This window comes from Camponotus vicinus, unplaced genomic scaffold (assembly GCF_025532165.1).
Source record: "Camponotus vicinus isolate PSW18456_S1 unplaced genomic scaffold, iyCamVici1.0 SCAF_5, whole genome shotgun sequence".
Classification (NCBI taxonomy): Eukaryota; Metazoa; Arthropoda; class Insecta; order Hymenoptera; family Formicidae; genus Camponotus; species Camponotus vicinus.
In genome coordinates this window covers 12,145,199-12,162,135 of record NW_028141977.1, presented here as the reverse complement: position 1 = coordinate 12,162,135, position 16,937 = coordinate 12,145,199, and the positions used below count along the sequence as shown (strand labels likewise).

Here is a 16,937-nt window from a genome sequence, read left to right as displayed (position 1 = left end):
TTTTATGTCGCAATGTCTCCTGTCGACGATTGACTTATTCCTGCGCGATTTATGGTCACTTATAGCATATTGTAGGAAGTAAAAATAAACTGGTTGAGAGTAAAAAATTCAATTTCGCAGGATCAGTCTGTTAAAGTCCAGTGTACGCCAATAATCTCATCCCTTTGCACACGTGCAATTTTCATCAGAAATTGCATTGGGCGTAATCTCAAGTTCGGCCCAAACAGCCACTTAGGCCGAGAATACGTAAATTTCATCTTCCCTTCGTCCTTATCCTTTTTCAAAATTGTGCATCGGACAGCAGCTGACTGCATCGCAGAGATTGTCGAGCAGAGGTGATTCCTACCCTCGCAGAATGTAATCGAGGACGCGACGGCAGGCTTGTGCCTTTCAGGAAATTGCTGTACATTCCCCGTTGCCGTACTCGAGACTAATCAACGACCGACTTGCCGTTTCGCAGAAATCGCGAGAGCAAAGTACGATTCCTCGAACGCTTCCGATACGCGCCACGCTGACGCCTCGGACCGAGAGCACCCATCTTAGCGCCGTCCGGGATCGATTAGGTTCGCGGCGGTTTATCCGATAATTAATTTTAAACTTGGCAGTATATTATACATCACTGTATGTTTATCAAACGCACTATGTTTTTGATTCGCGGTTGAAACGTGCAATGTTAAGTGCTTAATATGTATCGTTATATATGTATACGTGCAATTCGTATATTTATGTACCTTTTAATCTATCATTATCGTAAATCTCTATTTACTGTATAAAATACAAACGGCATATGAAGAAAACGATATAGAAGAAAGCTTAAACAAGAATAAAAATTTATATAAAAATTTAAATTTATTTTTATTATCGTTAAATTATCAGATAATTATAGATTTGATTTATTTTATATATTTTCTGTTTCTTATTATAAACTTAGTTCTCAAGTATTATAGTTGCCAAGTTTAGGATTAATACGTCTTTTTCAGCTTTGTGCCAAAAAATAGATTGACGTATCGCGTTCCTTAACAGCTAATTTCCTGGTGTCGCAGTTGGCAGTGAGAGTCAATTGTCAAGCAAAACATGACATTACTAAAATATAAATTAATTGTAAGCTGTGTTATATATGCTTGGAAGTCTTTCAATATAATAGATGAATTTGAAGATAGTCCTTGGTAAAAATTGCCTATCTTTAATTATTTTTTGAAATTCGATCGTTTAAATTGAACTAAAAAAATTTAATTGTAAATAGAGTGTTTGAAAGTAACGTTATTCAAAAATTTATAATTTTCAAAATATTTAAATTTTATCAAATTGTAATCATCAAATATTCATCGAGCAAAGATTAATGCCATTATTTTATTTCATTAACGTTTCCTAATTTCCTTACTAATACTGTAAATATATTAAAAAGAATTAAATTCAATTCATTGAAACTCAATTTTAATGTTCGATTTAACGCTTTGACTGTCATGTTATATAATAATATCTTTTGTATTTTCTTGAAAATTGGATATGGATATGAATTAAATAAAAAATAAAATTTTTCATAAGAATAATTAGCGAACATTATGATTTCATTAAGAAAATGCAGATGCGACCCGTGTACAATCGCTATGATAGACAAAGTGTTAATGTTTTTTAATGTACAAATTCTAATCATCTACGCGTGTTTATTGCACGCATAACATTCGATGAATGAATGGCGCGAGGTTAGTTACCGCTTTTATTGCGCGCTCTCTTGACTGCTCTCCGAGTTTTTAACCGTGCAACCAGCTCGAGGAGTACCAGAGAAAGAAAACGGAAAAACATGAGGAGAGATGATCGAAGATAACGATTGTGAAAAGAGAGATAAAAGCTGTTTTACGAGACTATTTGAAACTTACTGTGATGAGCATAAATGTCTCGCGTTTTGTTACGTGCGTCAAATTTTTGTAAAAAGTCGCAGGCAAAAAATATAAAAAAAATATATGTATCGATAAATAAAAACGAGAATAAGAAGGAAATTTGAGAGAAAAACGACCGCAAATGCACCAACGTCCTTTCTCGCACACACATTCCTGCGCACTTTGAAATAATGCGCCGATATTTTTCGAATAGTTAACAAAAGCAACACGCATGAGAATATTAATTGACATATTCATATGTTAAATGATATCAATATTGATTCGTATTGAAAACGAATAATCGCTGATTAATTATTGCCACTTGCTTTTTCTTACGAGCTCTCGTTGTATCATTATCTATCCAACAGCTACAAAATTAATCGTTTAATAATCAATGCTTGATACATTTTCAAAGATTTTGAATGATTAAAACAAAATTTCCATTGGTTTCTCTCTGATTTTTACGATTTTAAATATAAATCTGCTAATCTTTGAATTTCAATCTCAATATGAAAATATAAAAATGAACTCAAATCTTAGTATTTTAAAATCTTAAAAAAATAATAAAAAAGTTGAGAATTTATTATTTGTCTCTTGCATACATCAAGAAAAAATATTTTGGTGATGTTAGAATACTATGCATATTAAATTTTGTTATGATAATGTAATGTTTCAAATTACTTTATTATATTTGTAAAAATTCTTCATAATTCTTCTCTTCTGCTATAAATATTTATAAATATAATAATTATAATATCGGAATTTTTTTATTTCAACAGGAGGATTAGAAGTAAAACAAATATTACAATCAAACAATTATACTTAGTGTTGAAAATATTAATCTTTAAATATTTCTGAAAGAAAGTGGCAATATTCGTAGTTGTGCAATCGTTCGTCCGAGAAGCCATCGACGAAACGAACAATCGATTCCTCCTCTCTCTCGCGATTTTTGCGAAGAAATATAAAATAGGTCGATGAGATAAATAAAGCAAAGCCGCCTCGAAAGCTGTACGTCACACGCGTTAAATCTCTGAGAGCAGTGACAGAGTAGACCAAGCGCTTTCTCGAGGAGAAAAACGCCAAACTCGTACTGACAGAACAAATAAAAAGGAAAAATAAAAAGAAAAGTGAGAAGGGCGATATTCTCTTTTGCCCTAGAAAGTGTGTGTGTGTGATATTCCTTTTGGAGAAATAATAAAAACATAAAATTATAAACAATGTAATAACACAAAACAATTACGTGCTTTCTCGTGCACTTAAATGGAGATTCGAAAATAGAAAACGAGCGTTACCCGAATGTTTAGAAATTTAATGGTTTGGCGGATTACGCTTGGAAAGTGTAAATAGAAAAGAGAGAGAGAGAGAAAGAGAGAAATCTGAGAAAAAGTTTTACAGAAAAGTTGCTTAAAGTGTGCAGGAATACGTGCGTGAAGGAACCGGGAGGAACGTTTGGTGGCGGCTCCCGACGACCTAGCAGCAGAACGCGACTTTTGCTGGAAAATGGAGAGTTTAACGCGACTGAGGTACGTCCTAAGGTACGTTCACGACGTCCATGTCGCGCTTAACTCTTATGATGAAAGCAAAAGAGAACAAAGGAAAACAAAGTCCATTGTTAAAAATTTAAAAAAAATTATTCTAATCTTAAATTTTAAAAAATCTATCTGTAAATATTTATATATTATTTGTAAACTTGTGTTTATTATATGTAATAGTATACGATAACAAAAGATTGTGAAAAAAAAATACTCGGTATCGAAATGAAAATAACTACCGTCTGAATTTAGCTATTATAAACTTAATTCCATTCATAATTTTCATTCCAGTATATCGCGTTGATTTAGCAACGAATGAACCTTATTAAAACATTAAAACCGATTATTATAGAACCGATTTTCACCCGTAATCGTGCATGATCGCTATCTAAAACGTAACAGTAAATTCTTGAGCACTCGATTCTTCGTATTAAGGAAGGAGGAAGCCTCTAGCATACAAAAGTCGATCAATCGATTGGAATGTGCTGCATTGTAATTGTATATATAGTGTCTCTATCGCGCATACACCGGTATATTGCGGCGCGATATAAAGTCGTAAAGCGATATAATCCGATTGTTCCTTTTTATTATATCTATTGCTATTCGATTGCAGGAAGCCGAGAGACCTGCGACACTGAGGGAGAAGACGTTACCGTCAAGATTGTGAACACAAAATGCTTCCGCTGCATTTGTAAGGTAAATCGTGTGCAACCGAAGACGCTAATCGATGTCTAACGGAGCACAAGCAAAATTAGTACATTGAATATCGTATAAAGTTGAAAAGAGTCTACAGAGTCTATAAGCCGGAAGTAAGATGCTTCTTAAGCATCTTCTATATTAAAATAAAATTTATATATTTAATAACTGTTTTTTTTTTATGTAAGAAAGTCGCTGGATATACATGTGTTTATGAGATCAGAAAAAAGAACTATTTTCAAGTTTTCTACGTTTCTCAGACGTGGCATGTAGACGCTTTTTAATTTTCAAAAAATTTATGCGAAAAATCGCATTAAGTAAATTGACAAAATTTTTTATCGTATTGTTGAAACGTTTATTTTGAATTAATTTTACTTATTTATATCCTTTAATTATATCAGTTTTAACATAAATTAATGAAACTGCAAGAGCTATAATAAAAAAATTAGAAAATCTTGTTTTTTCGATTTTACGAATATTTCAGTTTGTTTAATGATGAGTAGAGATGTATAACATTGCAAATTTGAAAAAATAGTTTAGAATATATAGTAGTCTATAATAAATAAAAAATATGATAATGGTGACTTTAAAAAGGTAAAATATAATAACATGACAAAACTTTTATAAAACTTGTATAAAAGATTGGTTGGATTTTCAAAAATATAAATTTCGATGAATATAAATACAGACATTAAGCCTGAATATCCTATACATCGTAACGAAAGAGGAATGTGAACACAGTAGAGGAGAAGCACGGTGGGAAACGCGTACACTCGATTGATCGAACAATCACGTCGACGAGACTTAGCAAGATAATTGCGGAAAAGTCCGCCTCTCGTTAAATCCGATACGCTTCTCTCTAAAGAGAAAAAAAGATCGCGAGGCAGATCGGGAGAGAGAGAGAGAGAGAGATGGAAAGCTGTACCGTTTTCCTAGTCCAATTCGCAGATTATGTTATTATCACGCGACGAGGCAACGCCATGTGGTGATGGAGTGTTTAAAGGGGTTAAAGTAGCCTGGCCTGGTTCGGGAGGTCAAAGAGAGGAATTTCCACTTGGACGCGTTCGACGATTCGATCGATTCGCACTTCGTGCATATTCGCGCACATACACACGCGTACGGACGCTCGTTCCCGCGTGTGCCTCTTATGATGCGCCGCCGCGTGGCCTCGATGCATCTCCCTGCTGCATCAACGAGTGATCTTAGCGCGACCGCGGCGATTTATCTGCGCGTTTGGTTCATTGACTCGTCGATTCGTGGCCGACCGAGATGAGGCTTCTTGTTTTCGCTCCGCCGCTGCTACCGCTGCTGCCGATGCTATTGCAGCAACGAGTGACGTGCCGGCACTGTGTGACATAATTATTTGTTTGTTGCGCCGAAGTGATCGGCCGTGATCAATCATCCGCAATTTACGAGGCACATACATAAGTCGCCCGGACGAGCGAATATTTGTTGGCTATGAGCAAGAGAATACGCTCTCTCTGACGCGTTATATTTATTTACTCTTCCGTCGAAATTCGTCCATTATATTTTTAATATTTTTATATTTAGTTACTTTCATAGAAATTCGTTCGTTATATTTTTAATATTTTTATATTGTTTATTTAGTTAATAAATAAAATAATATATTTATTTATTTTTATATTCTTCTTAGATTATAACAGAAAAGAAGCTTACAATATGTAATTAACATGCGAGGCAATATAGAAAACATTAGTATACGTGTAGTGCTAATAACGTATAATTACTAAGAAAAAAAGTGACTAACAATATAAGTAGTAATTAAACAATAAAGCAAAAATCGAGTTTATGTAAATGTTAGAAAAAAACATGTTTTTTGAAAAAGATGGATTGTTAATTGTCACGGAAGATATTTTCTTTACTGATTTCTTTTTTAGTTATCTCTCCTAAGTCTCCGTATCTCCGACTGTTTTGACGTCCTGCTTGTTTCGGTTCGCATATCAATTACAGAAACTAATTAATTTTCAAGCGCGTTGCGTAAAAATATCCATATATTATAGATGAGGGAGTCTAAAAACAAAAAACGAGGAAAAAACAGAAGGCTTTCTTTCGCGGCATGTCCAATTAGGCCGATCTCGTACATTCGGCACATATATGAGAGAGATATAGTACAATCCACGTTTGAAATTACTTTACGTAATTCTGACAGATGATAAATCCGTAAAGGCTTAATTATAGAATCCGGATAACGAAACTGGAGAAATAATTACTAGAATGCGATAACGCGGACATTGGAAGAAAAAAAGTCAAGCCGGAATTTCGCTGTCGCCGTCGCGGTTGTTGTGACGCGTGACTCGATCACCGACCAAATTCCCGATTCATAATGCGTTTTATTTAGAGTGTCCACATTCCTCTCGCGAGCTTTTTCCTCGTGCCAAAAGCGTGACGAAACTACTTCCTCGACGAAATCTCGCGAATGATTGGTAATCTCAGCAAATCACCTCATCATCTTTGAATACTATTTTACACAAAGTGCGACGAATTATACTTTCCAAGAGTGCGAATAATAAATCATATTTATAACGAAGAATAATCTTCCCTCCTTATTTTTGCAACATTGCAAGCAACATTGGAATTTTTCTCTCTTCGTCTACAAAGTGTCTCAGAAGTTGGCACTTCGACTAATAATAAGATATTAAAAGCCAATAGAGAAAAAAATACGCGACTTCTGACTCATTCTATTGTACTTTGTCGCATATGTGTAAGGAAAAAATAATTTTTTCCCGGTTCTCTTTTTTCAGAACGGATTCGTCGAGTGTTTGAAACGACAATGCCCGAACGTCGAAGGTTGCTACGCGTTGCTGGAGCCGCGCAACGACGAGTGTTGCTACAAGTGTACAGGTAGGACGTTTGTCCGTCCGTCCACTAATTCGTCTAATTATTCTAATCATCCTAATTGATTCGAGCGAGAGGTAGATAAAGAAAGAGGAAGATGGAGCGAATATGTCGGCGGCGGTAAGAAGGAAAGGCGAGAACTCGCGGAATGCTCAGTCGGCGGAGCATTGTTCTCGGGGCACAAAGACGCTTCTGTTTGCGGATACGGTGATAAACCCGAAGAACTCTAGCCTCACAGTCTCTCGCGACTGTCTCTGTTTATGACACGTAGCTGACAGATGCTCGCGCATAGTGCCCATTATCATACCCTATTAATTATGTTAATGGTGACGTAAGCTTGCTTGCTCGTGTGGTGTTCGCCGACGACAAAATCTGTTTGGAAAACATAGTACGCGATTGCATTTATGGAAAAGGTTAAAATATAAAAGTACAACATTGAATTATCGAGAGACTGAGATGTCGTATATAATTATATTATCTTAATTTTTACTCTCGAATATGTAATTACGTAAATGAGCGTCTAAAAAGATTAACACATTCCAAATGTTTAATTCAACGCGTTATTCTCCAGAATTGCGCAGTTTCGATAATACTAGTACTTTGAGGAACGATGTTGCTTTTATGAATTGCAGGATGCATACGCAACGGCACTTATCACGCATCTGAGACGGAATGGACGGAGGCGGACCCGTGCCTCGTATTCACCTGCAAAGCGGGCGTCATCACCAGATCAAAGCTAGAGTGTTACACGCCCTGTTCCAACCCGAAACCGGCCCCACGTGGTCAATGCTGCCCGACATGCGACGGTTCGTAACATTTTTCTTTTTCCCTTCGATGCCGCTGCTGCTAATTAATCACGCCAATCTCACAAATATTTCTCACGATCCCCCTCAATGCATCTTGCCGCGCAATTAAGGCTGGAATGTTTCTCTCCGATATAACGAGGGGAGAACGATAATGATTGAAAATTACAGCGTCGCTTCTACACGACGAACGAAAAATGAACAAACGATAATGCCTGTATTGTGACATTTTTTTGCTTCGTACAAAATATGTTCCCATAAACTTAATATTGTACACGATGTCATAAGAATCTGGATTCTTTTTCGAATCGTATAATTATACGCACAATCTCTCTGTATTATATATTGCATATTTCTCCGCATATATGTTTCAAATAAATTATTTTATTATAATATTAATATTATTTATTATCATTATTATTAACACTTATATTTATTTTATTTATTTATTTTATATTCATATTATATTTATTTATAATGTTAATATTATACAATGTGCGGTTAAATTTATGTCGGATTTTTATATCTGAATATAAAGAGAGAATAAACCAAACGCGCAAATGATCGATCTCATCGTATTTTACAGGATGCTTAGTGAACGGGCAGAAAGTCACCGCGGATAGGTCGGTGACAACGACAGAGGACCCTTGCGTAACCTGTAGATGCAACAACAATAAGCTCATATGTGCAAAGTTAGCCTGTCCGATACTCAGTTGTCCTACCTCAAGGATTGTTCACGATCCTGGCAAGTGTTGTCCACGCTGTCGAGGTGAAAGGAATTACATAATTTTCATTATTCGCGATGAAATGTAGCGCACCGTTTCAAAATTATCTGAGTTTAGCACTCGAATTGCTCAGAAAGAGGAAATCTACTTATTCGATTTTATTATTTAAATGCTTAAACGCGTATTTCTTTCAATTGAGATTCCGTGTGATAATTTCATTGTTCCTTTACGATATATAAGCTCAATAATTGTACGTGGGTGTTAATATTACATAAAGATACAAGATTGCTTTATTACGTAAGTATTGCCAGGCAAATGCAGATTAATAACGATTAGATTTTCATTCTTCGAGATCATTTTTCAAAAGAAATATTTTCAATAGATCATATTGCACAAACAATTAAAGTCACTTTGAATTTATAGGTCATTCCGCGATCTCTCTCTCTTTCACATAATATCAGAAGCGCGAACCGGTTTATGCGAATCTGATTATTTTCCAATGTCGCAATTGCGCAAAAACCAGCCGTAATAACGTAATGTTATGATTGTCATCACGTAATATTACGATCTAGCCATTCGAGAGAATAGCCACTGTCATTATAACTGTGAAAATATCTAACTCCACAACTTTCAAATTTTACAATCAAATATAATGCGTTGCATAAAAAAAATACATCACGCATATGATAAAAATATAGCATTAAAAAGCAAACATCTGTTTTAGGTAACTGAATCCACAAAATTGACAAAAAAAATGTATGAGTATCATACTTATTCGAATATCAAATTTTATATAAATATGTATATTTATTTTATATTTTATTAAAAGAAGGAGAGAGAGATAAAAGTATGTGAATATAATAAAAGAAATACAATTTATATCACTATTGCGCGTAAAAAGAGAATGATTCAGAGCATTTCGCTTATAATATGCGCCATCACTTAGATAGAGCATGCATTCAAGTTAAAAGCACTTTTTTCTCTTTTGCGCAGGCAGCGCAAGATTCTTCCTGCCTCCGAAAGGCGCGTGTATGATTGACATGCGCGTGGTCAACTCGGGCTCCAGCTATTGCACGGATCCATGCACGTGTTGCAACTGCACCAATTCGATGCTCTCGTGTCAAAGGAATACCTGTCCGGTACTGGAATGTCCCAGCGAGTTTCAGATTACTGTAGCCAACCGCTGTTGCCCGCAATGTCCAACCATCCAGGAGAGCAGGGCCTCCTGCTCTTATGGCGGAAGAACTTACCAGGCGAGTATCACGCTTTTTGTTCATCGCGATAAATGATTTTACTTTGTGAATGCGACGTAAACAAGCAATTATCGAGGATAAACGGAATAAAATATTGTGAAATTTTGATAAACAAATGGCTTAATAAAAAGTCAAGAATTTGAATACGATTTTCATCATATGTATTTCTATCAATATATTTTCGATATATTGATTTTAAAGTTCAATGATCTAATCTTCAATTATTAATTTTTTTGTTCGTTTTTAAGAAATTGTCCGAGAAATAAAATTAAAAAACATTTGTTATCAAAACTAATAGAATCTAATAGGAGTAATAGTCTTTAAATATATCGACAAATATAAATTTTTATTTCAACTAACTTGCTTTCAACTAACGTCCTTCAACTAACGTACTTTCAACTAAAATCCGAAAATATATCGTATTTTAATATATTTTTCCTCTAATATTTTTTTTAATAAAAAAATAAGTCTCGTAAATTCGCGGTAAATTTTCGCGGGATTAAATGTTTGTCTTGAGTTGGTTTAAACGTTCTTTTTTGTCCTAGGCAGGATGGCGAAAATTGGAATCTTGATTCTTGCAAGACGTGCACCTGCAAACAGGGCAAAGTACGCTGTGCAATGCCTATGTGTCCGCAGTTGAATCTTCCTTGCCCGCCGAACTCAAAATTAGAACATCCGGAAGGTCAATGCTGTCCTCGATGCGTTGAAAGTAAGCATACTCTGTACAACATTACGCTATCGTATATGCGATTGATATTTAGAATTTAAAAAAATTATCGATTCTTCCAGGTGATGGGATTTGTACAGTTTTTGGAGACCCGCACTATCGCACGTTTGATGGTAAATTTTACAGCTTCAAGGGGGCATGCAAATATCAATTGGTCACCGATTGTGTCACTCACACATTTAGCATACGTGTAACTAACGACGCAAGAAAAACAAAATCTTCAGCATGGACCAAAACCATCGCTTTAAAAGTGAGTGATTAAATTAATACAAAATTATCAGTGTAATTGTAACGCGGAATAAATTAAACATCACTTTTTTAATTAAATAGAATATAGATATACATATATATACATATAATGTATATATATGATTTTTGAAGAAAGTTGGGAAAATCATATTATTATCGTGTTTAAATTTTTAAATTGAATAATATTATAACTAATGCTTTCAACGTTCTTGAAAATACATATAATTAATAATGTCGAATAATACGTACTCAAACTACGAATTCTGATTGCCAAGTTGCTAATATCATTGCGAGACGAAGTCTATCTCGAGGCAAGGGTTTCTTGTTTTATTAAAAGAATCAGTCGCATCAGGAAGAAAAACCTTTTGCTCTATTCGCATCCTGTATTACAGATCGGTGACTTGAAAGTAAACCTTGGTCAAAAAATGAGAGTGAAGGTAAACGGGAAGAAAGTGAACCTTCCTTATCACATCACTAACCGATTGGATATTAACTGTACGACCGACAGCGTGATTGTCAACACGCACATCGGGATCAAGGTTCTCTGGGACGGTATCAGCTTTCTCGAAGTGTCCGTGCCTTCGTCGTACAGAGGTCGATTATGCGGTCTCTGCGGTAACTTCAATTCCCAGATCAAGGACGATTTCACGACGCGACGCGGCCGATTGCTGCAGGATGCGCAGAAATTTGGCCAATCTTGGGTCGTGAGCGCCAAGAGAACATGCACTCGATCTCCAAGATTAGGAAATGTCGAAAAGCAAAAACGACGTTGTCGAGGAAGATCGGATCACGGGTAATTTACATGGATTTTTCAATTTTTTCTTTATATATTATATGATATTTTTTCAAATTTAGAAATTATAAAAAGAATCAAAAAGTTATTATCATATATTGTTGATATCATTTTATACAATGATACAATAATTTCTCTAAAATTCTATTATTCTTATAATTCTTATAATATTGCAATTGTAAAGAATAATATTCTCAATATTAAATGTGATTGCTATTAATAATTTTTAATAACACGTATAGTTTGGCTGATCATTATCGTTATCTGTTTCATTCTTTTATTTATTTTTCCGATATCATTATAAATATTTTCAAAGTTTCACTTCTATCTCTTTCAAAATAGATGAGTTCTAAGTTATTTTTTACAACTTATAATTTTATTTTTGTAGACTGTGCACTCGACTGAGATCGCAAATCTTCGACCCCTGTCACAAGAAGGTAAATCCGATGATGTACTACAAAGCCTGCCTTCAGGACATGTGCGAGTGCCCAACCGAGCTTTGTTTCTGCCAGTCTTTCATGGCATACGCGCACGAGTGTAAGCGACTCGGCATCCAGCTACCGCACTGGAGGAAGGCTACGAGGTGTCGACCAGTTTGGGACCAGTTGACGAATTCGGCGAATTCCACTTGCCACGGACTTAATTAATCGCGCACTTTATTCGCCGCCGCGTCCGGCCTCTAAAAATTCTAATTCGCGGGATGTGCAGTGAAACTCATGTGAGCGATAAACTCTTCGTACATTTTGTACGCATGTAAAGAGACTCTATACGCAATCCCAACCTCTTCTTATCTTTTTTTTTTCGAGATAACGTTTCAGTATTCGTGACTATATCACGAATAATAAAGAAGAAGAGATATAATGTTGTGAAATAATTAGCGCGTGATATATATATCTAAAAATCGCGCAGTAATTAAAAAAGAAATATTCTCAGGAATTCTTGGAATCGATTCTCAAAATCGTATTTTCCATTAAACGAGATAAAATTTTCGATATTTAAATACTTGATAAGAGCTAATATAAGTAATACCGGGAACAAAGCATACTTCTTAGCAGTCTCTGACAGATATCGCAATGGATTAATTCGGGATAAATATTCATAAACGCTTATTTATTCGTAGAGCAACATAATATGCACGCGGTACTTATAAGTCTGTCATCTATAATGAAAAACGATGATAGACTTATAAGTACCGCATGCATATTATTATGTTAATGCGGTAAAAAAATATTTTGCTGTCTATATCACGCGAAATACAATGCAGAGGAATATAAATGATTGAAACGGCATCTCAGAATAATCGCTGTTATTACAAATTATTGTAATATGATGTAAAATTGTTGAAACTTTTTATCTTGTTTTATACAAGCTTTCTCTTCGATATTTTTTCGCGATATTATCTCTTCTTCTATCCCTGGGAAACTCCTGTTGGCGGGAACGTACAGACCGGACGCGGCCGAGTGCTCGGCAAAAACCTACTAGTCACCACTTCGTATCAATATGCATTAAGGTTGGTGAGTTCCTGTGTTCCCGTGTTAGTAACATCGAGTAGTAACTAGAGATATACTCGAGCCAAAGTAATAGCTCTTCTCTCGTGATTTTGTCAAGATAAAAAATTTCAAGTTTCGTATTATACTAATAACAATTATATGCAAAAAACTATCATGCAAAAATTATATCTTATCTGCTGATTGAAAAAATTTGAATTACAAATTATGTTAATTTTAAAATTGCATATTTTTCAGAAAAAAAACAGCAATATGTTCAGTTTATTGTTATAAATTTCTGATTTTATTTCTATAATGTTAAGTTAAAAATCACAGAAAAAATATTTTTTTCGGAAGCTATAGACACAAATTATTTAGAAATTAAATATTTTTTGTGAACTTTTTACAAGATACAAAATACAACATTATTCTTATAATGCAACAAGATAGTCTTTTTACAATTTTGAATTAAATGTATAATTAATTCAGTTTTTTTAACACAGTTTGGAATTTAAATTCGTTAAGTATTTTTAGACTTGTAATTATTATTTTTAATGAACATTTTTAATATTTATTTATACCTAGAAATTATTTTAAATTAACTTTTTCAGTCAAACTCTGACTCGAGTGTCTCTAGTAACGATCGTCTATCGAGGTGAAGCGATAGCGATTTCTCGTTCGTTCGCACGGAAATCTCATGCGGGTCACAGCAGCCATGACGCCTGGAAATATGGATCTCACGTGTGTATAACATGATTTCACGCGGAATCCCATAGATCCGACAGAGAGCATCGCGAATCAACTAGCAGAGTCGCGCATAGAGTGGAAAATGGATGATCTTGTATCGCGAAATGAAACGAGAGTAAAAAAGAAATCATATTTTACATTGAATACTGAATTAATACTTGGCGTAATTTTCTGAATCTTATATAGGTATAAGCTAGTGTATCATAAATTGAGAATGGCACATTTAATGATAGATTCGTCTCTAGTGTGAGATATTGAATTATTATTGCGAACAAAATTAATGTGACATATTATAATTGATAAAACGTATTATAAGTATCGTTAATTATATTATAATTTGATAATTCTCTCATCGGCATTAGAAAGATGGAAATTTTTACTTTTAATAATTGTGTGAAAGCTTATGAATTTTACATACACTTCATTGAAACATATATACGGTCACTTAATTAAACGTATCTTCAAGAATAAAATCCTATTGAGCAATAGATATATTAATGAAACGAGATCAGTATGCTCGAAATTGTGAGAACGACTTTGTAAGTAGCAGCAAGTAGCGATGCCTTGTAATGTTTCGGAGCACCGTGCAGTATTTCGGCCGATGAGCAGGCTCGCGGCATAGCATGTACATCCCAATTTAACACAATCGATTATATATATACATAATTATATAATACACGTATAGATATATAGTTATACATGTATAGACTCCACGCGGATCCTTGGAATCCATAGAACGAATCGCGTATTCATATATCCGTAGCCCCGCACTTTTCATAGGCTCTCGGATTCTCAAAATCCATGTTTCGATAAGTTACAGAATCCACAGATTCGTGCTTTCATAAATTATTATTCTCTCGAGATTTTTTCAATTATAAATCTATAAATTCTTCGCTTTACAAATCCACGCTTTTACGGATCTTTTAATTTGCAAATTTATGATTGCACGAATATTTGGAATCTGTAAATTCATGATAATGAATTCTTAGAATCCATATAGATTCCTACTTCCACAGATCTTTAGATGTATAGAGATCTGCGGTTTGTTAGACTCTTACATTTTCATTACGTAGAATTAGGAGGGGACATTTTCCCGTTTCGTCTTCGACGACGAGTATACTTTTTTTTACCTTATATATGTATTTACATAACGTGTAGAAATTTATGTTAACTTTAGCGAGACGTTTACAAATTGTACATAGAAAGACACGATTATTAAGCGAGTACTAATCACGATTTTTAATAACGTGCCACGATTTTTAATAGCTCACCATTTATTATACTTTTTTTTATTCCGTTTCTTCGTCCGATTCTCTCTGTTTCTTTTTCTTATCTATTTACCATTTATTTTTATCGAATTGGTACGAAAATTTTGCGAGGGAATTTTCGTACAGAGCTATTTTCGTGGCGACTTTTTAACTTAGTGAAACTGTACATAGCCGTTATATACTGCAATAACTAATCACCGATGAGTTTCGGCGAAAGGAATCAAATCAACTCTGTATACCGGGTAGTCCAAAGTGTTAGCCAATTTTTGTCGATTTTAGCATAGAACTATAGCGTAAAATACACGCGAATACGAACATAATACAATAAATTAATTATATATTCATAGATATTTGTTTTTTTATCTATATAAAATATTTATCCCCCTTTCCTTCCAATTCAAAAATTTATCACAAGAAAATATATCGCACAAAATGTCAAAGAATTACACATCGTCAAACTTAGCTTTTAATTAAAAAGAAAAATTAATTGCGACGATTAAATATTAATATTTATTAGGATTAAATATTTTGCAGATTTAGATAATTCAGATCAACGATATTCGCGCTATCGTATGCGCCATCTTGATTTTTAATCGGAACATAAATTCTTTTTCCGTTACAAACTATTTCAATTATTCGATGTGTAATTTCGATGAGCTTTCGCTTATTTTTTACGAGGACAATATTCGTTATCACTTACCAGAAAAAGGAAGATAGGAGAGGACGCTGTAACAACAGGATGCTGGTTTTATCGCCAAATATTCAATACACTCCGAGAAAGTCTTAAGGAAAATTCGCCAAAGTCCATTTGAAAAACACAACCGATCACATAAACGCACGCAATCATATAATATCGTAGCAATCGCGTATGTTTGATCGATTCCACGGCGATCTTGCGTTCCCGAAAACTAATACAAATCATGATTTCTCTCGCGTGATACACTTTATCGCGTTAATCTTGAAAAACTTTACCCGAAATCGATCGACAAACGTTCGCGCGCTTGAACGGCTACGGAGACCAAGGAAGAAAATAGAGTCCAGTGGAGCCAACTGCGAAAAAACAAAAATTTAGTAAATATCGGGTGTGTTCGAAAGATCTTGGCAGAGAGAAAACTGAGAGATGTCATGGCCTGCTTTTAGGTGATCCCTGAAAGCGATACTCCCTCTATGGACATTGAAAACGTGGACATGAACTACAAAGCCAATGTCCATGAATGTTCTCAGAGGGTAAGGGCCTCCGCACAAGGTGTTCCGTATCGCATTACGTTACGTTAAGTATAGATCGTAAATTTAACTCCATACGTAAAATTAAAGTTTAAGTTTACGTTTAAGTTTAAGTTTAATTTTACGTACGGAGTTAAATTTACGATCTATACTTAACGTAACGTAATGCGATACGGAACACCTTGTGCGGAGGCCCTAATATATAATGTGCACAATTTCTGGTTTTGTTCCGTGCTATGTGCACGAAATGCCGGTAGCACCAGTGCCGTATAACAAGATACATATGTATGTGAATTGATAGTAAATAAATTATTCAATCGCGAAAGATACTGTAATATTCAAAGATGAAATAAATATTTTTCTATATTCATTGTCATATTTATATCTTTTTATTTACAAAACCTAAAATGCTTGCTGTGAGATAAAAACATTTTTAACCGTATTTCAATAAATCTTCTTAATTAGCAGTATTCTGATCTTTGATATTTATCAATCATTTTTTTAATTATTTAAAAATTTAATTATTAATACATGTATAGAATTTGTCAAATTAATCACTGATTCTTCTGAAGTTTTTATAATTAAGACTCGAAAAATATAGATGTTGCAAAATATTTTAAGTCTCTTCCTTTATATAAAATATAAAGAATTCATATGTTCCATTTTAATATAGCTAACATTATTTTTATATATTTTTATT

At 34.3% G+C, this 16,937-nt stretch overlaps 1 protein-coding gene across 2 annotated transcripts in view; it reads left to right on the top strand.

The window, feature by feature from the left end:
- The window catches only part of Cv-2 (crosveinless 2-secreting protein), a 37,133-nt gene extending 21,772 nt beyond the window's left edge, over positions 1-15,361 (top strand). The window contains exons 3-12 of one of the 2 annotated variants that reach the window (XR_014439192.1): positions 4,023-4,105; positions 6,868-6,967; positions 7,594-7,767; positions 8,351-8,533; positions 9,483-9,742; positions 10,292-10,451; positions 10,532-10,719; positions 11,111-11,511; positions 11,900-13,021; positions 13,610-15,361. Coding sequence is in view for 1 of the 2 variants with exons in the window: in XM_083101237.1 (XP_082957363.1) it covers positions 4,023-4,105; positions 6,868-6,967; positions 7,594-7,767; positions 8,351-8,533; positions 9,483-9,742; positions 10,292-10,451; positions 10,532-10,719; positions 11,111-11,511; positions 11,900-12,158 (1,808 nt within the window). In the remaining variant the exon portion in view is untranslated. Of the gene's footprint in view, positions 1-4,022; positions 4,106-6,867; positions 6,968-7,593; positions 7,768-8,350; positions 8,534-9,482; positions 9,743-10,291; positions 10,452-10,531; positions 10,720-11,110; positions 11,512-11,899 lie in introns of both variants that reach the window. The other variant, XM_083101237.1, reaches the window with a different exon arrangement.
- Positions 15,362-16,937: the final 1,576 nt, after the last annotated feature.